Raw genomic sequence first — 25,169 nt, 5'->3', positions numbered from 1 at the left:
TYTACTAAATAGTCACATTTTTGCATAGCACTAAAGAGGAATAAAAAGATAATACTACTTTTGCTGTAGCATGCAACCTTGTACCTCCATCTAACACAGATGCAGGGCTCAGTTTGTCAGCCTGAGCTCATCTGGTGAATATAAAAATGACAAAACAAAAAAAGTCTGTCATTTAATATGTTCTTTCTTCACTCTCCTTCCATCTCTTTTTTTTTACGACAGTAACCAAGAGATGAACTGCAAAATACTCTTCATTATGTAATCAGGTAATATTTAGTCTTCATGACTATGTACACTTATCATCATGACAGTAATTAATACTGGCAAATATAAAAGAAAGACATGAAAAAAAGGCTGGAATAAAAGATAGCATACATAATTCAGAAAGCAGGTTCCAACTTCATGCTGTGCATTAGGTTCTGGCTGTAAACAATCCTCCACAAGGGACAGGAAGTTTTTGTGAACTGCAAGAATATCTTCAATATTTGAAAACAACATCTGCAACAGAATAAAACATATATAAGTGAAACRTCAGATACAAAACAGAAGAAATATGCAATTAGGAGACTAACCTTAACTGTCTCTTCTGTGACATTTTTATCCACTTTGGCTGCAGCACATTGGATCATTCGGTGAAGAAAAGCCTGCATGAAACAAGACAAATAAGGAAAAAGTTATTTCAGGAAGACTTGAACAACTTCTGGCATGTTATGATTTAATTTGTTTCCCAAATTGGATATAGAGCCACATCAGAATATTATTCAGAATCTAAAACAAGCATTTTATTTATAAAGCATTTAGTAGTCCTGTTACTCCAATATGATGGAAAAGCCTATCTACATAGTGTTAAAAAGAGTAAAATACCARTGAAGCTGAGAAACTGAAGATTCTCTGAAGTACCACTTCCACCCAGCACTCATATTACAATCAAGCAAGAGGAAAATGCATTAATTTTCAAAATCTCACTCTAATACTTTATACATTGAGGACAAGAAATAAGATGAAATAAGCTGCTAATTTCCAAATTAAACTAATCAGGAGATGCYATTATGTAGTGTAACTTTTACCATAGCAACCAAAAGTCAGATTTCAGACATATTAATAATCAAACATACTGCAAAGTAAATTGGCTTAAACACCAGTCAGCTGCACCTGGTTTTGCTTAATGATAACTCTTCCTTCTTCCCTCCCCAAAAACCTAATCCCCAGGGATCAAATAATACGTCAGTAAACCACCAATGAAATACCAAAACAATATATTTTCTTTCATTTTACATTCAAGAACTGGGCACAAAAAGAAAATATGTACAGTAAGTAATCCCAAAAGAAAGWAATCTCTCAAGTATAAAGAACAGAATTAATTTTTATTAATTCATTTCATTATAAAGACATGGGTATGTTCTAAAAAATAGTTAYACACTGTAGACTAAAATCTTACATTGATAATTCTTCACACAGACATGCATATTCTTCAGTCATTAAAACCTGGCACCACAAGTGCACAAATGTCATGTCTTTCATGACCATTTAGCTTTGAGTTACTGTGCATTGTACACTGTACATGAGCTCATCTAAATTCTGGCGTGGTGCAAATTCCATAAAAGAGGCAATAAATAACCCCTGTGTGGAAAGATAGCAGTCACAGCAAYCCTTTTGCCCTCTGCTGGGACTTGAACATTTTCATTCCCAAGCAGTGCTCCTTTTTCTGCTGAAGAGGACTATGTAACTGGCATTACACATTTTTATTACTGAAGAGTCAAATCCAGTTATCCAGGACATAAACCAAATGAAGTCTGGAACACTGCCAGTATGTTTCCTAACCCTCTCTACAACGATGTAGATTTTCTACTTCATTAAACCCATCTTTTTCCTGACTATTTGTGCTTTCTTTTTAATGTTTTACTGGTGCTAAAAAAATGCCATTAACTCATTTGCAGCAGTTAACTGATGGTAGACGACAGCCCTTGAGATCATTWCTTGCAACAAATATCCTCAGGGRTTATGGCAAATTTGCTGCCTGCATTATCTGTACAATSAGTTTCACAAAGAGTGAAAGCCTGCATGAGTCTTAGCTAAATTTTGGAAGTTTTYACTAARCCAACAYCATTAAATATGCTTTAGAGTCAAARAGGGAAAAAGAATTATAAGAACTACCTCTGAAACTCATGTCTAGTTTTATTATCTGTAATTCCTCTCTGCTCACACTATTTCCCCATAGACCAAACATACTGCTCATCTGCACTCATGTTATCTCAGAAGATCTTCATTTCCTGTAACTGTGAAGGAAGGTGAACATTAAGCTGGCTGATGGTGAAACTGAGRAGGAACTGAGATTGGAGGCATTAGTTATTCCCAAGAGATTCAAGACACTAGATGGGAGTCACGAGGTCAAGAAGAGAATATATCAGCTGCAATAAACAGTTGTCCAAGCAGCACTGGCCCAGACATCACATCTGCAGAGGTTATCAGAAAATAAATCCAGGAAAATCCAAACTTTTGCAGAACSCAGACACAAATCACTGATTAAGGTAGGGAGGCCTGGGATAACTCCAGTCCCTTTTTTCAACTTTGTGCAAGCTCATGTAATATTTTGCTGTGCTCATTTTGCAAGGGGCAACATAGTCACAAGCCCAGTTTTTCCCTAAGATTTGTTGCCTGTTCACGGTGGCCTGGGTTGGAAGGYACTTTAAAGATCACCTACTCCCAATCCCCCTGCCAGRGGCAGRRACATCTCCCACSAGACCAGSTTGCTCAGAGTTTAGTTGTTGTCCCTACCAACAGAGATTTGCTTTCTGAAAAAAGAATGGTTAACACTATGTTCCAAAAATCAGTGTATGTGGCCATCTGAATTTTTCAGGCACTTGCATGAAGTTCTACAAAGCTGCACAAATTGCAAAATAATTGGAATAGTCTCACAATTTCTAGAAGAGTAGTGTTAAGAGAATTCAGGGACTGCAGATAGGGATGGAGGTGTCCACCTCCATTCATGTGCCACCAAGGCTTATTCCTGCCAGACTTCACCCACTGTGGAGGGAATAATGCTAAGCACTGATGAAACCCCAGTTCCCAGGATGTAAATCCCTTTACCAACTCCCTTCCTGGAGCACAGAGACACCACTGACTTCATGCATCTCTGCACCAGAACTTTGCTAGGGAGAGTGGACAGCCATCATCAGGCTGCATGGAGATGGAGAAGCAATTGCTTTTTTCACAGTGTAAAATAAGTTCAATCAGCACTGAACTATGAAAAGACCAATGTCTCTGAACTTGTATGAACACACAATAGATCTCAGAGAGAGATGACTACTCAAAAAATCTCAAGAATTATTTAGGCATCAACCGAGGACAACCATGAGCAGTTCTGCAAAAATTGGTAAACAAAGAAAAAGCAGGTAATTTGTAGACACAAGTGTAAGGAAGAACCCAGCACAGAAATTACAGACTTTAAAAGCAAAATTTATAAGGATGGGCAGAAATTACTTAGGAGCTGAGTTAATGGGAAAAAAACTATGTAAGCATTCAGAGATACACTACATAAAGTATTATTAAACATAGAAAAAAAGATACCTGAAAAAAAATAGAAGTAGAAGGGACATCTCAGCCAATGAACAATTCAGTAAGAAACTGGACACACACCAAAAAAAAAAAAAAAAAAGAAAAAAAAGCCAAACCAAGAAGACAGAAACTCCTCTGAAATAACACAGAGTTGCTTCTAAAACTTCTACCATTATTTCAAGTATGTGACTTGAAGTCCAGACTCATTACTGAGCCCCACATTATATAAAGTAGCAAAGAAATTACAGGGATACAGCAGAACAGCTCCTGCTCATGATGGACGGAACAGCTGTAGCAGTCAATTGCCGTACAGGATTCCCATGCTTACAAAAAAGGAAAAAAACCCACAATAATCACCAAAATGAAAAATCAGTTGAAACTTACTACAACTTAATCCATCACACATCACTAAATCACGACTCATCTTTGTTTACTGGAGTATACATTACACCTTTCTCAGATTACTTCAATATTCATTTACATTAGTGTAAAAGTTTCATAGCACATCAAACACAAATAATAAATATCTCTGTGCACTCCAGAATCCCAGACCAATGTCATTTAGACACTGATCCCCAACTTGCTCGAAGTTTTTCAAGTGGATTTCAGATTTTTCCTTAGCTTCCTTTCAATTCTTAGTTTTCTCAAGTAAYAGGAAAAACATTGTTAACACAGAATGTAATTCTCTAGATTTTCACCTTGTGCTACCACATTCTATCCACCTTGCTACAGTATTGGAATTCAACCCTGCAGCACAGCAAATGGTGATTCCTGGCACTCTCTGGCAGTTAAACCATTGATGATTTCTCTTAGGAGATCTCCATGCAACATTTCAGAGCAGCAGCTTGGCTGGGTACCATAAAGAGCAGTCTAAGTTTTAAAGATCAGATGAAGCGCGAATATAAAAGAGGATGTTACCTTCATTAAAAAAACAACACCCAGTTTTGTTTGCCAGTTTTTAGAACTGTTTATGGAAAACTGTCACTCTAGGAATATCCTTGAGTCACTCAGAGTACCACAATCCCTGCCTCCACAAAGTTTGGCATTTAAATTACAAACCTAAACTTTCTAAAGCATCTCTCCGAAAACTTCATTAACACAAAATGCCATCTATCTGCATGATCAGTGTATACATGCTTTGGAGACGAAATGCCCCATAATGCTGATAAAATTCTAAATATGAAGAGTCACATCGTAAGAAATTGCATGATCTTCACAAGTATCACAAACTTGCAGGCCAAAACATGGGGTTCCAATTAAGCGTTCTGAAATAGGGGAGCAACTACATATGAAATACATAAGGTAACAGTTTTTTGCTAAAATTCCCTAACTCCACTCAGGTGTTATTGGGAACATAAATGCATCTATTTTTGGCTATGACTCAGGGTCCCTGTACCATGGTGGTATAGAGAAGAGCAATCCACCTGTACCTTTGAGAAATGTAGCAAAGGATCATTTGGAGAAAATTCTATGCTAATAATATCAATGAAGATTATTACATCCTTTTTTCATTTTACCTGCAAACTGTGTTGCTTACTTTCTGTACTATTCCCTGTTCTAATTCTCTTCCCTTTGCTTCACATTGCAGTAACACAGTACAGGAAGCAATGGGTATGAAAATTGAAACATAGAACACTGAAAGTCCAAATTCAAAGAACTATAAAAGAATTTGTTTATTATACCAAACACACACTGTTTTTTGCCAGTCAGCTGCCATTTTGTGAGGCAGCATTTTTTTACAGAGAACACACACTGGGTTCCTSTTATGGGGATTTTGACTTCTGGTCTTATTTTGATAAGAGTAGCATTGTTTGTTGTTTGGTGGGAGTTTTTTCTTGATAGTTGTTCTGTGTATTGTTGAAAGAAAAACAAAAGCAAAAACCTACCACTGCTACAGATAGCACTAGGAGCTGCCAACAGCACAGATTACTTCTCTGACATCTAGAATGAAATCAGGGAAAACAAAGAAGTCTGCCTGCAGAAGACTACCAGGGCACAAAGAGTTTTTGCCTTATTTACAGATAAAAGGTCCAGAAATTATGTCAGAGCTCCTGGATCACAAAATATATGTAATCATCATTCTGAAAGCAACAATCCTATTTAGGATTATGCCTAGAAAAAAATATTGGGTGTTACCTGAAAGAAAAAATTCAAATAGTTATTTACTTTTCCCCTCAGAATTCCTTTAACAGTGTTTCCACCCTTACATCTATACTGTAATAAACAAAACTGAGGTGGACTGCAAAAAACATATATATTTTTAATAAGATTATTTCCTGTACATTTTCACTTCAGGAAAACAAGTTAAAAGGAAGTGTTCAACCTATCATAAAGCCTGGTGAATAAAGCAAGCTAGCTCTTACATACATTAAAATTTAATACAATTTGATTTTTCACAGTGTCAAAGACAAAATCCTATATGGGAATCCACAACAAGGAAATGCTCATATTGTTATACAAACTTTTTGTGTCTGTGATAATAAGCTCATCTTCACAAATTCAGAAACACAATTCTGAAATACTCGTAGTTTCTGTGTTCTCTCTTTACAGTCGTAGTGTAACTACAGGCATCTGGACGGTGGAAAATATTTTGGTTTTTTCACAATATTCCAAATKATTCTAGAAGGAACATGGAGATATCTACACTTGGGAAGAAAACTGCTGCTATCATAGCTGACTAGCCTGTCATGGCCAATTCAGCTCACAGACATCGAGGTAGTATTTAGCCCAGCAGTTTTGCACTCTATAATTAATGCACATCAGATTCCAAGTCCCAGAAGAACACCAGGCCAGTTTTGTTGAAGCACTTTTGTTTGATTTTGCCACAAGGAGGAAAAACAAAAAAATCAATAGAGAAGACTCCAGCAGCAATAGCAGCTGTGGGAAACACTGTGTTCTTCCCCTCCTCTTCCCATTAACCTGTGCCAGCAGCAGTGGCAGTGGCTGCTCAGGCTGGCTTCTGCTGCTGAACAAAAGACTCTTCTTCTCTCTCCAGTGATTCACCAGCTGAGGCACCACCTGTTTCTCCCATCCTGCCTGCAGGACTGGATGAATCACAACCAGCAGCAGAGCACCAGCCAAGATCAGACACATTCTTTCTCCCTGCTGTACCTAGAGCCACTTTCAAAGCTGGCTCGGTACTCTGATGATGTCTGCAAGTACAGGGGAATAGAGGGACAACATCTGCAATGTTTTCCATTCTAGTGCTAATTTATTTTCACAACTGACCAAGCAATCCACTTCTCCACTCATCTGATCCTAAGGGGAATCAGTCTGCCTGGAAGAGCATCCTTGACTTCTTTCCTTACAGTAAACATGAATTCATAAGTMCACGCACACATACACAAATTACTGCTTTGAAGAAATATGTATCTTCATAATTTTCTTACACACGATGAATATGCCAACACATTTTGGGATAACCTTTACCCAATCTCCATCTTGTATAATTTTAGGGCTTTTTTCTCTATTGTATCAGAAAACTTCTTCCAAGAGTAGAGCAAAAAAAACCCCTTCCTCATCCTCTTCTGTATCTCAATCACCTTTTCTGCATTTTGTGGTCACTGCCAATATTTTTCAACTTTTTATTGCACATCTTGTTCTTTCTTTCATGCACAGTGAGACTTGTCAGTTCCCTCCTTTGATGAGGAAGTGCCCCCTAAACTYATGTTCCCCACCTCTAAAATCACCTGAGCTATAACTGCTTTCACTTTTGATCCCTTCCTTCCTTTCAGCTCCACTGCAGGTGACCCTAAGAGATTTATAGTTAAAGTCCAGTTCCCCACAGCTAGGCAGGAAGTCTGATGTCTCCACCCTCTTCCTTGTACTGAAGCCATTCTCCAAAAGATTTAGTACAACCTTTTCCTGGCCCARTTCAGAAGAGATCTATTCCTTTTCTTCCCAGTTGTCAAGAATCCTGTCAGACAAATCTAGTATCCTTATTTTGGGCTCCTGTTCTTCATAGATATGCTCTTGCTGGTCCGCAGAAGTCTGGTTTAGGAATAATGATGGACACTCGCAGTTGGGATCATTCCAAATCTCACCAAACCAGAGGCCGGATGTCTGGCTGGCTCACACGTGCTGCTGTGACCTGATGCCACATACAAAAAACTGCTAGAAGAATCACCTAATTTTTGCTTAATTAAAATACAGCTTACCAAAGGCCACACACTGGCAGCAGTGATGCATCCCCATCTGCAAGATGAGCAGAAGGCAGTTTGYCTAATATTTTTGGCAAACATTTTATGTAACATGGGATGCAGCTAACCAAGCCTTTATCCCATTAAAAATACAAACAGGTTAGATTCCAGTCTCAGCATCACCAAGAGAGGTTCTGGAAGGCAAAAAAAAAGGATTTTCCTGACCCCTGTGAATTTCTGAACCATCTGCTGGGATTGCAACAAACAAACCAAACAAACTGACCAAACAAGAGGCATCCATATCAATAAACAAAATGCTTCCAGCATGCCAAGATTCCTCTTAATTATACTTTGAAGACTCTTTTTTTAAAGAAAAATATACTCTGTATTAAAAAACATTCACATGTATGTGGAATTCCCTGARGCAATACATCACATGGTCCTGTCGGCGCAGGTTTTGAAGTGAATAATGTACTGCTAATCACACAACTGATCTTGTGTCACTCAACATGGAATGGGAAAGAAATGACATCCACCATTACAGTTCACCTCTCATGAAAGTCAGCAGTTTCCTGAATTTACAGAACACTAGGTTCTTATTAGGAAATCCCAGCGAATTCAGCTGTGTCCACTGTTAGAAAATCAAAACAAGAATCTAGGAAACCTCAGAACAAGTGTACATCTGGAAGTAACAGTGTGTTCCCATTATATTGCAAACATAATCAGAAAAAAACTCATATGTTTGAAACTTTATGCTTCATACTATGGTGTCTGCTTCTTTGATGCAAACATATCTTATTCTATTCAATTTGGAAATAATCATGAATCTTCATTCAATTTATACTTGCAAAATTATGATTTTCCTAAACTTTTTTTAGTACACCAATTATGAAGAATTCAACATTTTAAAAATATTTTTGAGAAAACTCTTTAATTCTACACATGAAATTTTACTTCTTTTAGCAAATCARTAACTTCAGAAAGTGTAAAAAGATGAGAAATACATGAGAAGCTGAGAAACACAAGGGGTTATAAATGACCCTTCCAAAATAATTTTTCAGATTTTCTGAATCAATTTGAGAAATAAGTAGAAATTTCAAAAATATTACAAGAAAGTTATCATCTGTTCATTTCTTACATCCTCCTAAAGTTCATTAAATGTTTGATAACAAGTCTGAGTCTTCACTGACTCAAAAATATCCACCAGAATTAGGAGAACCAATCRTTATAATTCATTGAGAGGAGGAAACCTGAAATAACATGTCACTTCTCCACTTTCAGAATTTAAATTTAAATATTAATTCCTATTGCATCTTAAAGGAGGAAAGTTGACTCAGCACCAATAAAAACAACTTATTAGGTTCTTTATTATAAAGGCAGCTTATTAAAAAAAAAAATCAAGCTGTTTTACCTATAAACTGACAAAACTTGAAACTACTGAGGCAGTCAAAATGGAAGCCCACCAACCCCTTCTTACATGCTCAGTTTTCAACACAAAACCCACATTTTTTCTGATACTGGAATGCACAGTCCTTAATTACAAATTTATTTAATGCTTAATATGGCTAAATGCTAATTAGGAATTAGAATGCTTGAGAGACCTACAATTTTTATTTTCAGAGTTGTATAAACAAAATGTACTCTCAGCCACTACTCAGTGCCAATTCTGGCTGCCATTTGCACTTGCACACTCATGCCAAGAAAAACACGAAGGAACGAAGAATATGAAACAGCAGTTTTTGTACMCAATTTCAATTCTTTGCAATAAAATAAATCAAGAAGAAAACTACTGGTTTCTGAAAATTAGATGCCAATGTTAATTGTCTTAACTCCATTCAAAAACAAACACAATATAAAAATTTAAATTATTTTACACACAGCTTCAAAAAGATTRTTTTATGTCTCTATTGCCTGCCCTGAACTGGTCTCATGAATTTCCATCTGCCTATAYGGTTTTGAGACAATTTCCATGAAAAGCCATCATTAATAATATTTTTTCCAACTGCAATTGATTCATGGGATGCTTCAACTGTGCAAATTCAAAGAATACTTCATCTTTTATTTCTTTATTGGTTTGATAACTATKAAAAAGAGTATATGATAAAAAGATTAGTTCTTTCCCCTCCATACTATACATAAAGGAAATATCTACACATCTACATCTATACATCTGCTGAACATTACTGATACCACAGGATATTTACAKGCTAATCACCATCTACATCCATCAAAGAGGTTCCATATCTTGAAAGAGACAATGACCATCAAGTACCTGATTTTAGAAAACTAAATGGAGCATCTTAATATCCAAACTAGACCTGTACTTGTAAAGCCACACCATTTGTATTTATCCACTCAAATAATTTAGCTCAACTGCCTTACTGTCAGATAAATTCCTATTTTTAAGAAATATGGACCAGGATTCTACATGTATGCCAGGGAAAAATAACCACTCCTCACTCACTYCTCTCACTGTTCCTTTCATTTCTCCTTTTCCTATTCAAGCACAGGATCTTTTTTTTTGTCTTATGCAGGTCTATGGCCCATCTTTGGTTTTGATGAGTTCCCAGCATAATGGCACAATGCACTGCTCTGTGAAGCATGTGTTCCTCAGGAACACAAAGATTGCATGGCTGTTCTTGCTCTTTTCATTCATTTTTATAAGGAAACAGAAGATAAAACCTGATTACAATATAATTTTCTTTGCCTTCCTAATGAAATTTTTTGTTTGAATGCTGGGACCTAAGACAAGACCGCTTATTATTATATTTTCCTGAAATAGGAGCCTCATTCTTTTAGGATGTAATCAAAAGCTTTAAACCACCCTCTGGTTGATGCAGGGAGAATTAGGAAATTTTTTTTTTAGGTATTAAATCTGTAAAAAATAGTACAAGGAGAGTGTCACTCCCAGTCAGTCCATGGGGACAGTCTGTAGGGCCACTACTTAAATTAAAGAGAACATGCAGCCATCACAGCATCATGCAAATCACCATCCTCARCAAACCACCAGCACCATCACAAACAGAGCACACTGGTGGCAGATAGCATCTGCTAATGCTCAGAGTTTGACAGCACTGAATGCTGCTCATACCACGACATACCRCTGCTTACCAAAACACCCACGTTGATTCCACAGACTGAAGTCTCACTGAGTTTTTCCACATAAGGTTACACAAGGATATGGAACTTTTTTTAATTAATAATTTTTTACTCCATTCATGAATTTGCTGTGCAGAGTATGCTGTCAGTTCCTATTCTGTGAAGCAAAAAAAGGATTGTCTAAACCATTCAATGCTCCAGATACCAGAYTTCTAAGAACAACACAAGGGAACAATGGTGTTACTGGGACCAGGAAATCAAGAAACCATAAATAAATACCAAGTATTGTTTYCCAGCATCTTCAGTAGTTCTGGATCCTGCAGCCCCTGCTTCCTCTGGATGAGGAAATGACGCCTCTGCAGGTTTTCCTTGTATCCATAATAGACCACAATAATTTGCCATAKGGGGCCAGCCAAAGGCATTGCCCTCGCAGGCAGTGAGCCATGCACAGGCTCATCTGCTGGGCAATAAWAAAAGCTACTGTGACCACAGTCTTCTTTCTTGACTACAAGATGCTGGCTCTCCACTAGGAAGACTGATTTACCCTCTAAAAAGCAGCTTATGAGTGACACAGAAATGGCCAACCCATCTGAGCCGGGGCACTACGTGAACGTACTGGTAGAGATGGCTGGAAAATGAAGGCAAAAGAGCTTCAGGAGCAGACCCAAGGCCATGGAGTAGCTTTAGGAAGAGACCCAACATCAAAGTCAAGTTTGAAAGTCTTCAGTCTCTGCATGATCCTGACACAAACATCTTCCTTTCTTCCCTTGGATCCTGCATGTAGGAATGATCAGCAGCAGGGAGGGAAGTGAGCAGGGAGATCAGGGCGAGATGCTCTCTACTAACACTATTCCAGATGTTCAGCTTTCACAATCGTATCAACAATTAAGGAAGAAAAACTTGCAGGAAGATGGGTTCACTTAAAATTATGAAGCACAAGCCCAGAAGAGCAACTAATACTTCACACACACGAAGCAGACATTACACTAAAAGGATGAAAGTCTTTTTGAAGGAAGAGAAAAGCAGATTGCTCGGTCTTTCAGGCTTTATCTTACTTTCTCCAAACTGCCTGTTAAAAATTACTAATTGCTAAACTTTGATTTCTTTTCCCAGCAGCATGTGAAAGAAACTGGGATAAGAACAGAGGGAGGCTGCCAAATCCACAGTTMGAAACTTTCCACAGGCTTTTTTTTTGAAGAAACAGAGTTTCATTTCAAAATATTTTTCTAGCCTCTTCTACTGTGAAGACTACAGTGCAATAATTTACAGATTGGATGSTATCTCTATAGATAAACAAAACCATCATTCACAAGAGATTTGACCTTAACCTTTCATCCTAAAATAGTATGGCCAATTAYACAGCAGCAGCAGCCCACATCCTTAAAATATCTTTGACTGAATTATGGAACTAAGTCTTGACTTCTAAAGTTTGCTACAGACTGCAACTAACTAAAAGAAAAAAATATGCAACTAAAGCAAACAGCTATGTTTGTCAGAAAATAAATTCCAGCAACTAAATGGTGAAGCAGAAGTATGCACTGTTGAATTGGTTGCTCTTGTTAAAAAGAAGAGGTCGAAAAAATGCACAAACTCACTTATCATGACATCAACTTGAGCAATAAACTAAAAGCTTCCAGGAAGTTTATCATCCTGTTTGCTGACTATAATTTGGCTTGTTTTGTTTTGATACTATGTTCCTGTTCCTTCCACTCATGTCTTCCAAATCAGTCAAAAGCACTGGAACTTCACTGCCTGGACTCCAAAACCTTACCCACCCCATATACTTTGTGTTATAGGGCAGAAACAGCTTCCTGTCTTCCCTCAAATCTGAAGGAAAGAGAAAAACTGTGGCTCRTTTGGCTAAAGAGGGGTAACAAAAACATGTCAAAAAGCATCCTAAACATACTGGGCATTTACTGACCGAACCCAAYGCAAACATTTAGGTAACAGGATGTTAGCCTGATACATTTTCATTTAAAGAGAAAATCACTGTGGGTCCAACAAACAAAAAAGATTAAATGTTTACAACAAGATCKCCATTTGTCGGATGTTATTATATATTTTAATCCTATTTTTAGCATTATTTTTATGGAATTTCCTTTCCATTAATACCCTACTTCACCAGAATTRCCAGCCACAAATGTGCAGGACAGCACAAATCCAAAATACAGTGTCAGCACTAATATTGTCATTATCATTTCTGTGACAAGAATAACTCATTGATGACAAGCATGGGATACTGCTCACTACATAGTTGATATTTTCCTATAATTTAAGTATTCTTTTGAAAAATATGTTCTAAGTCTGGAATATGGGGTCATATCTATCACGCAAGAATTACAGAAAACCTTAAATCTTACCCCTGATCTAATAAGCACGCTCTCAATGATGAGTTCAAAGTAGCAACTTTGAAATACAATAGTGATCAAAGAAAACTGAGTTCCCTTTTGTAACAGATAAATCAGCTGAACAACATGAGTCCAAACATTAGCATGAGAAAAAAACTGATTTGGTATTAGGGAATATTTTCTTTTCTCCTTTTCAGTCTCTGTCATTATCTACAAAGCACAATAAGCACACATCACATTTTAYTCGCAGTGAACCAAAAGTCAGCATCCAGGACTAATAGTAGTGAACAGAAATTTGTTAACATGCAAATATTGGACATTACCCTTCTGATCCCTGAGCAGACAGGTATCYATGTAAAACAGAAATACATCATCCATTGCAACAGAAAAGCCTTCTAGAGTTGCCTTCCTTCAGTGATAATGACAATATGACAAGGCCTTAGTGCACAAAACTCTCTCACCTAAGGGGGGAAACTTCCAGATGCAAAAAGTTCCAGGGAGGAGCACAGGACAAAGGTTCACTTCTGGAAGCACCATAAAGCTCGTCTCATTTTCCAGAGGGAATGGCTGACATCCAGATATTGTGTTTCAACTATCCTTTCAGACAGCAAGGACACGTCTTTTTCACTGTCATTCAAAGAAATAAACCAAAGGAAAAGAGCACAATTTCCTGTCTATTTTTAAAAATCAGAGTTCACCTAAGGAACAAAGGTGGGTGGAGGCTCCAACATTACTGAGTCCTTCAGGACCAGAGCAAGTGCACGGAAATAGGCAAGATTTACAGCAACCAGATCATGCKCAAATAAATAAGCCTGAGAGAAAAAAAATAAATAAATAAATAAAAAAAAGAAGTCTCCACGTACAGAAAAGGTGGGCCAAACTGAAGCCAAATCCGCAGTAAAGATAGAGCTGCTGTTGGCTGAGCTACATCTTAGCAGCTCAACRCGTCAACACACTTTGCAAGACCAGTGCAAGGAATATCCAGAGAATTAAATGACCAGAGGGGTTTTTCTGGCCATTTTGTATTGTCAAATATTGGTGTATTTTCAGCCAGAAAGTGCTCCTAGCCATGACATGTCTGTCACACAGCCGGTGTGTAAACAGGAAACAGTGAACGGCGTGGGTTTATACAGGTACCTACCTACCTATGCAACAAATGATGCTCAAGGTGCAAGTCATTCTCCAAATACCCCACAACAGTAAGTATGTTTGGTTTCTCTCGCCAATTAATGTGAGAAGATTTCACAACATGCTCCCTCTMAGCAAGTGGGCAAGTATGTTATAACTGCACAGTGTCCTTTTTTGTCAAATTTCTTCTGCACTTAAAAATTTCCGGCAGCAAAGTTCCAGATTACAGCATACTATGAAACCAGAAGGGTTTCTGAATATACCTTGCACAAATCTCAGTGCAGTGCTGTCTTTCTGGCAGCCATCCCAATAGCTACTTGACRTTCTTCATTTAAGCAGAAAAGCAAAGGTCGGGAAATTTCTCAAACTAAGGAGCAAGTAATGTTGTCAATAGACACAAACCTCCTGCTCCTACACAATCAGATTCCTACTGAGCTATGGGTTATTTAAAAATTTTTAGATTAGGCAGTAGAATTTGTGTAATTCTGATAAATTAATGGAGTCTGAATGAGCTTGACCCACAGTACTAAACCAACGGGTTCAATGTTCCTGTGAAAGGTTCTGTGGTCTCTGGCAGAAAATTTATCAGCAGTTCCTTCAGGCCACTCATTCTCACGATTTCCAGTGCTGTAAAATCTGCCCAAAGGTCTGATGTGTCTCGTCTTTGAGATTCCTGGGCACTAGAGACAARCCAAATAGACACAATCCTTCCACCTCCATGTTTAGACTATGTATGTGCTTTGCAATCCCCATGAATGCCAATGGATTAATTTTTTACCACAGGAAAACATCCTCAGCTTTACTGTTTGTGTCTGGTTGGAGCGAGTGCTGCAACAACTCTGACAAGCAGGAGGACCTTCATGTCCTCTTCATGTTCTGCTCTTGCCTTACTTCCTACAAGACTGAAGGAAGTCTTGCTCTAAGAAAGGAGGTCCATGCCTCGTCACTGATTTTTGGAAAAGAAAAACAACCTTGTTTTGAACAGAAAACTGTTATCAGTTTGCAGTGTTTATCCCACATTGACAAATTTTGTTCATTGACCACTTCATGAAAAAATCAGATTTTGCTACAGCTGTCKTTTCACTGTGTTTATGCATACAGGGTTGCCACTGCAAAGTGCTTTGTTAGCAGTCTTCAGACTCACAGAAACTGATAAAGAGTCAAATACATCGACTCAGATCCACTACCATGGGAAATAAAATCAACACTCTTTAAGYACAAAATAACAGCAGGACTTTTAGCAACTTAAAAGTTATCTGGAACATCCAARAAAGACAAATACCTGGGCAACAACTATTAAGACTTGCAAAGCGCAGAGCAGACTTCCTACCTATTTAGATATTTAAATATCAGATATTTAAATCTAAGAAATAATTATCATTTAACACTTCCTTTAGAATTCCTTTACATAGCATGTAAAGACTTMTTCATCCATCAGTTTGAACAAGGTTTTCACAGAAGTAAATAGTACAAGGGGGCAGGAAAAAGGCTGATGGATGGGACATTAATACAATACCCTGTGACAAAACCTAAAATATCAAAATTTGCAAAGTGGAACATTTTCTCACTGGCTAAAGCTAGCCCCCATGGACACTAGAGTGTCAGAATTTACAGATTACAAATGCACTGTCTCAAATGAGGAGGCCCTATAGGTAAAGCTAGTCAGGCTATGATTTAACTGATGCATAATTAACAGTATTTTTTTCCAGATTTTTAATTTTGTAGTGCTGTYGCCATTGTATAGAATAGGTTTGTTCCCTTGTTTGGCCTTCCTAACAAATTACGTATTCCATCTGCATGGTCTGGTCCTACTCCTGTAGATCTCATGCTAGCAGATGAACCTCAGGTGAAAATAACTGAATTCAGCTACATATTTTCAACAAATGTCATGTTAGCCACCCAAAGTATGATATCCATGTGATAGCAGGCTATTGCAAACAAAAAGTAAAGTAAAATACCAGTGCTAGATTTTGTTAGAGTATCGACACTATGACACATGAACTGAGCAGCAATGCTTTTTTGGAACTTTGTTTAGATGGCTACAACAATTTTATAACATATTTTAAGTTCCCTTACATGATTCCTGGGTCTTACTGTGTTTGAGCTTCACTTACAAGCTACTTTGTTAATTTGCTATAGTGGTCATTCACTTCTAGACAGGATAGACACTCTTACTGAAATTTACTTCGCACATGAACTGCCAGGTGTGAAAGGCTAAATCCAGTATCTTTTTCTTTATTCACAGGACTGCATGCTAAAGATACCAGATTCAAGTCTCAAACGCTCATAAAAGTGCAATCATAATGAGTTATTTGGGATGCACAAAGAACTGATTTGTTGTATAATTCAATGGAGTATTCTGGAAATACAATAATCCTCAATGGAGTATATTAATCCAACCAGCAATCACTGGTATGTTCCTATCTTTCCCCCTCCCCATCACAACAGTCAGACTGYATGACCTTTCAAGGTCCAACACTTCCTTCTATGCTCCATAAAAATAAAACCCTGACAAATGTTTCACTCAATTTCACTCACAGGGTTAGGAAAAAAAAAGAAAAAAAGAACTGGAGAAAGCAGCCAGAACAATAAGGATGTTCTGATGCAAGCAGGAACTCAAACTCTTTTTTTCCATGTTAGAAGAACAAGAAAACTCCTTTCAAAAGAGGCATTAGGTCAGAGACCTCAAAAGCAAGAGGGTGGTAGGAACACTCAGGGCTGAAACAATGTCAAGGACACACTAGAGCCCACCCAATGCTTGTGATGTAATGTCAGAGAATTAGTATTTCTAACCCCTTTTATGAACTAGTCAATTATGCTTGCAGTTTGAAAAAAAGTATCAAGTTCTGGATTAAATTTTGAAGATTGTCCAGGTTACATTTTGAAAGAAAAATTATAAACCATGGGAAAAAAAAAAGAAAAAAACAATTGTTACATCATTTAAGACTCACCAGCTGTGCTCTTAGAAGCATGCACAAAGCCCCAGAGGGCTAAACCTTAGATGGTGTTTTTCCTGGTTTCTGTTCCCRGCTCCTTTTTCTGGTTGTTGTGGGGGTGGGGGAGGTAGTTTTTGCTWCTTTGGTTTGTTTGGGGTTTTTTAAGATTATTAATGCAAGGGCAAAAACCATGAGCTTCTGAATATCTGGAGACCAATAATTATATCCCTCATCCAGGCGTATGGAAGTACATTCGAAACAACACAATGAGCTTCCACAGTTTATTTGGAACATTCAGTAACTTTTTCTACACTCTGTAGCTGTAGAAGTGAAAAAGGGGTGCTACCACACATTTGCGAAAAAGGCACAACCACATATGTAAATCAATTGGATTTCTTTGCAAAGAAAAGTGACTTCTGCAAAGACGCAATTAAAAGGCTTAATTTTCCATGAATGTGAATCAAAACTGAAAGGAGTAAAGCCACAAAATCATTAAATCCACTTATGTGGACTTACGTTCATCTGGAAAACTTATTAAGGCTCATATTCTAATAACAGATCCACGTTAATGTAAATACACTCTGGTATGAAGCCCTCGATGCCTAATAATTCCAGCTTGGGCAGAACACAGACACAGATCTGCAGCAAAATAAACTGGAAACATCACATGTACTTATCTTCACTACAGAATTTTCATATGGCTTCAAGAAACCACACAGACCAGCGCAAACCAACCATTCAGCGCCATGGCCATGATGAACATTTCTGCTCCCTAGGCTCCACACTGTAGCTCTCTGTAAGTAATGACCTTATAAATTCATATTAAAAAAAAAATCCAAAACAAAACAAACAAAAAAAATTAGTGCATAATCAGTGGCTGCACAAGAAACATTTCCTGATGCTCTTACAGGAAATAAGGCACATTGCTGTCTCGGCTACCTTCCGCCTCAACTTGCACAACGCATTTCTTTGATTTTGTCATTCCTTAACAAAAACAAAACAAAAGGAGGATTTAAACCAAAAAATAAAGCAAACAGCAAACCATAGCCCTCCTGAAAATTTTTTAAAAGTTAACTACACATGGTTTTCCCCTCCTGCAGAAAAGATGAAAAAGCAAAAGCCATATGACAACTGTTAGTCATATCATTTAGTATGTAAATGGAAGAAAATCATCATCATGTCCACAATGCAAGAATTAACAAGTTTCTAGCCCCGAGTAAACATTCTTGCTATCCTAGATGAATAGGTTTTAGCCATTGGCTTTAAAATTGATGCACAATTGAATTTCCTTTAGTATCCAAGTTTTTCAGAAGCGTACAACTTTGAAACCTTCTTTTTACAATTGTGTTTCAGTGTGCTTGCATTAGGTGCAGGAAGAAGCCTGYTTTGGAAATCCCTTAATTCTTGCATCAGAATTAATTTAATARTATGAGTTTTCTTTTACAGAAAAAACACTGCAGAACCTGCCAGTCTACTTCTTACAAATTCTTTTTTTTTTKCTTTAAATTGCATAAAACACACAAAAGCCAAAGTATCACACTTTCTCATAGATACTTCTGAGAGGTTTTGAAGTAAATTTCTATATGAAGTTTTTTTGCTTTAGAAATAAGGCAAGGTTTTGAGATATGGCAATTCTAATGCTTTCACAGAACTGTGGGAGTACTGGCTAGAATTGTGCCCCATTCCTGTATTTACAGCTCACAATCCTATAGACACCAGACCACTGTGGGTTGCATTTAACATATGGATATAGTAGAAAGACATGCTCTGTAAATCTAAAAGCAAACTAACCATGGTAATATTTTTTTCCCAGCTACAACACAGACTCACAGAATCATAAAGGTTGGAAGAGAACTACCCAGGTCATCAAGTCCAACCTTTGACCTGACACCTCCATGTGACACTAAGTGCCACGTGCAGTTTTCTCTTAAACACTTCCAGGGATGGTGACTCCACCACTTACCTGGGCAGCCCATTTCAATGCTTAASCACCCCTTCAGGGAAGAAATTCTTCTGAAAAAGCATATGTAATGTAACAAGATACTGTAATTTCCTTTTGTTTTTCTCTATCCATTCCTAGTCTCACGAATAAAGGATCAATAAGACTGTGAAACACCAACATCAAAAAGGTATATCTGTGAAAAGTCGGTCTGAAGTTACTGCTGAATCTTACTCTCTAAGAATAATTCACTCAAAGTCCCCAGAAAAAAATATCACCTGTTGCAATAGCAAATGAAATWGAGATATGAAGGTTTTCTTCCAAAGAAAAACACTACATCTATTCACCCTACCAGTATCACCCCAGGTAAGAATAAATGGGAAAGAGCTGCCTTTACAGGGGGAAGATTCACCATTTACCTTCTCCACAACAGAGGAATTCAATACCCCAAGAGAAAAATGCAGTTTAGGCTTGAAATCACCACTCACAGCAACTCTACGATCACATCCAGGGAGCCAGGCATCAGGTTAAACCCACCACTGATAYAAAAATCAGGGGAACTCTACAGTGGATTATTATTGTTTTTGTTCTTTTTTTATTCACTTCCAAAACACCGGTATGAATGAAATGAGACTTCTTCAAAAGTAAGAACTTGCCTTCTATGACCTTCTTAAACAGTACAGAGCTAAGAGCAATGTCAAATGATGACTACAATCATCATCTATCCTATAAAGGGCCAGTATTTGAGAATTCTGTCAATCTTCTTCCTACATACACCAATCCCTTCAGCAGGGGCTAAGGAACTGGCTGAAATGATTTATCACAGACAATCTCTCATGTCTAAATCTAACAGAGCCACTGTTTGTTTTCTRAAGAGCAGCACAGCCAGGACACATCTTTGACTTTTTATACCATTTATTAACATAGTCTCAAGTATTAATAGTTCCTTCTTCCTTCTGATAGTAACATGATCTCTTGCCATGATATTATCTCACATATATTCCATTACAGAACTCACCAGATGACACAGGAAGACAATGCTGACAAGACATACACATACATACAGATAGATAAATATGTAGATATGTATTTTTGAAGGGAGATTGGTATAGCAAATGAAGGAGTTAAGGTATATTACCGTTGCTTCCTTATAATTTCAGGAAGAGAAGTAGCAATTACTTTCCTTAGGAAACAATCATTTTTATACTCCCATGCAAACTAATTGAGAAAAAAAATCATTATAAGATATTACCACCTCAGAACTAAGAGAACTGGTAGTAGATTTGTTTAAAGAGCATTTTGTCAATATCCAGTATGTACATATCTAATTTCCTAAGGTAACCATCATCTGCAATATCTATAGTTAATTGTTAATTAGTAAGTGCATATAAACCAGAATTTTCAGAGTTAGAAATGTATTGCACATTCCTAGAAACAGGTTCTATCAGTAAGYAAATCACTCAACAGAATGAACTATGTGGAGGAATTTACCCACTGAGCAATATAACAAAGAGAAATTACAGAAAGATTAGGAGAGGAAATAAATACTTAAAATGCTAATAATCTGCCTATGGACCAAATTTCAAAGACATTAAGTTTAAGCATCAATTGGACTTTCTTCATTACCGTGGCATGAACTGTATCCCAGCCCACTAAGGTTTGGTGCTTGCTAAGAGGATGATGATCAGGAAGCGACAGCATTCCTCATTACCTGCAGAGCACAGGACCTCTGTGMTGGAGACATTTGTTTACAGCTTTCTTTAGATAAGACAAATACACCTCAWAGTCTGTCTGTTAGCAATGCCTGACACACGTGGGTCTTGCCTCTTATTCACATTGAATTTTAATAGTGTAGTCTTCAGACTTTCCAGACCATCTTAAAAAAGGCCGAGGCTTCATTCAAAAGCAATGAAACTWAGGCTGGGGAATTAAAGTATTCCTTTTAAGAAATTGTGTCATCATCAAGAATAAGCAATATATTCTTACTCTCAAATTCTTGGGTGGTCCACTGGCAAAAGATTTCAGATGCTGAAAATTTTCATAAATATAAAACTAGACAATTTTGTTCCCCAACCTAGAGGTACAAAACCAGGTAAACTGTGTAGCACTGCAAGGAGTCAGAACTTTTAGAAGCATCACTAGGAACAAAAATGTTCCATCAGAATTTGTCTTTTACTTTACATTTAGAACTATTTAACCATACAGAAATGAAACAAAGAAAATAATTCAAGTGTAATGAAGCAATGGAAAAAAAAACCCCCAAACAACTCAGGGTATACATAGACTAATTTTTTTTAAATGCCAGCAATGATGAAATTCTGTAACCGTCACTGGATTTTCTGGGAATAAAAAATTCAGATAATTTTACTATCACACTAAGCTTCATAAGTTAATTTATACAGTTCCAAAAATCTCTGACCTTCRATTCAAGACTCATGGCATGTGAGATGTAACACACTGCTTTTTAAATATATTAATGTGTTTGAAACATCTTTAATACATCACATCTGGGAGAAAAAAAGAACAACCCAACCTAACAAAAAAAACCTCCTAAACTCCAATTCATATCCTAAATTTTAAAGGAGACCATGGAGAACCACTGGAGCCCAAATTGTATCAGAAGGGAAAATGCCAGAGCATAATTATTTTTAATTGGGTTGCACTAACAATGAGAACACTTCTTACCACTTGAAAAAAACACAAAAATAATACTCTAATCATCATTCAGGGCACTGTCGTAAGCACTGCTATGTTTTCATACGCTTTTTGGGGTCCTTTTTCCAAAGTATCTTTTCTATTGATGGCAAAGAATTTAAATACCACCTCTCAATTGTGCTTTAGTACAGTTGAGCATATTCAAGGACTAAACAAAACATCKACACAAATATTTTAATTACGAAGACCTGTTTCCATTTTTAAGCATCATAAGAAATTGCAGACAGCTTAGTGCAACAGAGGGGAAGAAGAATGTCCTCAGACAGCAATAATAAACAAACACCCTTTTATTCTGCTCAGACCTAGTAACGATTGGGCACGACAGTACTTAGCTCATCCTATGAATTTAGATCACTAAAATCTTTTATTCTAATTAATAATCTTTAATTCCTTRAAATACTTAATTTTTTCTCATGCACTGAACCTACAACTCTGTCACAACTTGAATGTTTCTGACTGCAGTTTGGAAGTTTTAGGACCATTTAACAACCAGCCAGTGGGGATGTCCRGGCTCAAAAGACATAAATGAATCTGTTGCAGCTTTGATTTAATTTTACAAAACAACGGAGACCTAAATTAACCCAAAAATTCACTGTATACATCACAGCGATCATGCAAAACAAGCCACAATACTAGARGAAGAGAGAATTTCAAAAGTGACTGTTAGTCAGGCATCTAAATAACAGAGTAGAAAAAATCTGTTCGTTTTCCTACCTCCACAAACCTATTCAAACCCAGCAAAGCAATGACAATACAAGAGAGGATTATTTGCTCCACATATTCAAAGAGTTAGTAAGAAAATTCATTTTTTACGTCATACAACCTACTTTTGTCTTTAGAGCATTAATAGCTAGTAAGTGGGAAGGCTTTTTGTAATTTTTTTCAACTCCCATAGAACTTTTCCTTACAGTTGYCTCCCAATTAAGTTTTCAGTCACTGACGTAACTTGGAGTGGGGGAAAACAGCCAGCCCACAAATTAAAAATTTCACAGCTCTAATTAGAGATAGACACAAAAATGTTACATGTGAAAACAGGTATGGATAGTTTTCAAGGTTAAAAAAACCTTGACAAAAAGCTGATTACAGTCGTGCCGATCATTACAGCTTTATTCTAAACTCGCCATAGTTTTTTCTTTACAGAAACAACAGYGACACAGCCCATACTCCAAAGTGAAATCACATTAATTAGCTARGCAGCAAAGTTTCAAAGCATACCAAATGCTTACTAGAGCCCACTCTGCTATTGTGTATAACTTTGAAAACAAGTCATGATGAGGGAAATCTACATGATAAGCATACTTCAGATACAGAGAAAAGGTTTTAATCTGCCTAGAAATTGGCAACCACTGGCTGTGTTTTCTATACTTTATGTTATGTTTCTCTGCTCGCTGGAACGAATTGGCTGCTATGAATGAAAAGAAACTTTGCATCTAATCAGTGGCATGAATTTAGACTAAAAGCTGCTGTGCAGGACTTCTATGAAGAGTCTGGGCCCTCTGCCATCCTTGTGCTTGTGAATGAAACGGCGTGAGCCACATGCCCCACTCCTCCTCCCCCCCAGCTGGGGCCTTCGCCCTTCCTTTGCTGGGGAGACTGGGGAACCAACCCTTCACTGGTGAAACGACCATGACCCAGAAAGGCATTCAGTGCCATCAATGCACTGCTTGAGAGATCTCAGCTGCGCTTTCCATCCTGCCTGGCTTCTAAATCAACTCGTGAACCAATGGTGAGGRAGCCCCCCGCGCTCATTCCCTTGATAAATGGGCCCCTAAACTGATCTCTGACCTYCCTGCATACTTCTCCTAAGTTACTGCTGACCCCAGAGAGACTGCAGCCCACTGTCCTTAAAGGTTTGACTTTGTTTTTGTATCAGGACATACTGATCAAGAACCAAAAACAAACAAAAAAAAACCCTGTTTATTACATTACAATTTCTCTAACAGCAAAATCCCTATTCTTCTATTCACTCATAAGAACTACTACATGCTTCTGATTAAAGTACTACATGAGTTTCCAGGAKATACCAAACAATACAAAATCTATTCAGGTCAATAAAACTTCACATTTTCTTCAAAATTAGCAATAGATGTTCTACTTTAAAAAGTTCATAATGTGCTACATTTAAAATATTAAATATTGCTGAATATTTAAGAACCAGCTGCTCTTATTTAATTAACTTCATGGCTGAGTCAAACTTGGAATACACACTATTAAAAATTTCAAACAACAATCACAATGTCTGTTTCAGATGTGTACTYGTTTAGTTCTCTTCTACAGTCTTTAACTATGTTCAAATAGTGCTTAAATTGACTTCAATAATGCACCTCTCAAAACAGTTTTAAATATATATTTAAAACAATAGAACAGCAAAGTAACATCTTCTGTGGAATACTATATTAATGTTTTTCCTTCATTTAAAACATTAAAATACTAAGCTTCCTAAGACATAATTCAAGCTTATCACTTCAGCTTTCAAAAGCTTCTCAATACAATATCCAAGTTCTGTCATTCTAGAACGGTTCTTTTTATAAGTCTGTCCAAATAATTTATCCAGGTATGTTTCCTTTTAAACTGTAAATATTATTAAACCCCTGGCCTTTTACATTTTTCATTAATTAACATTTCTCCTTTGCAAAATTACTTTAAAAAGCATCCCATTTTACTAAAAAAATATGCTGCAGTGCRTCTCAGGTAACCTACAGCTACATGAAGACCTCAACAGATCAAACCCAAACTGTGACAGAAGCTTCTTTGAGCAGGTGGAAGGTTACTGATCTCTGCTTCATACAAGGAACCTTTCCTAAGCATGGAACAGGATTCCAAAAGCAACTTCCCTCACCATCTCCCTCCACCCAAAGCACATGGCATCTCTTTGCCCCATACTCAAAGATGCATTGAGACAGCAAAACCACAGATGAAATGTGGTTTGCCAAAAGCTGAGAGAAAAGATACACTAGAAAAGCAATGGATATCTAGTGTGATCACTCCCATTCCAGGTCACATGACAGATGCTCAATAAAACACATTCCCTGGCTGTTGCAAAAAAAAATAAAATAAAATAAAATAAATTAAAAAAAAAAAAAAAAAAGGGTTGGTCAAGCAAAGAGAAAACTACAGGAGGAAGCAGAGTAAGGATTACTATAGTGATTAACTGAAAGAACAGGGACTGGCCATGCTGTCCCTAATCTCATAGCACTGTTGCATAAATTATGTCTTTCTCTACAACACTGAGTAGATACTCCACAGTGACAAAAAACTGTATGATGACACTGAAATCACCCAAGAGGAGTAACAGAGTTAGAAGTCAAAC

General features: G+C 37.2%; 1 protein-coding gene across 1 annotated transcript in view; it reads right to left on the bottom strand.

Annotated features, from left to right (window-relative positions):
- PREX2 (phosphatidylinositol-3,4,5-trisphosphate dependent Rac exchange factor 2) overlaps positions 1-25,169 on the bottom strand; it is a 161,527-nt gene that overhangs the window by 117,866 nt on the left and 18,492 nt on the right. Inside the window, exons 2-3 of the mRNA XM_057363910.1 lie at positions 573-644; positions 376-498 (exon numbers count right to left, since the gene is read on the bottom strand). Of these exons, the coding sequence (XP_057219893.1) occupies positions 376-498; positions 573-644 (195 nt within the window). The remainder of the gene's footprint in view (positions 1-375; positions 499-572; positions 645-25,169) is intronic.

This window comes from Malurus melanocephalus, unplaced genomic scaffold (assembly GCF_030028575.1).
Source record: "Malurus melanocephalus ecotype Western Australia unplaced genomic scaffold, MMel_1.1 scaffold_32, whole genome shotgun sequence".
NCBI classification, from domain to species: Eukaryota; Metazoa; Chordata; class Aves; order Passeriformes; family Maluridae; genus Malurus; species Malurus melanocephalus.
The sequence above is the reverse complement of the archived record's forward strand: the minus strand, read 5'-3'. Positions and strand labels throughout refer to the sequence as shown.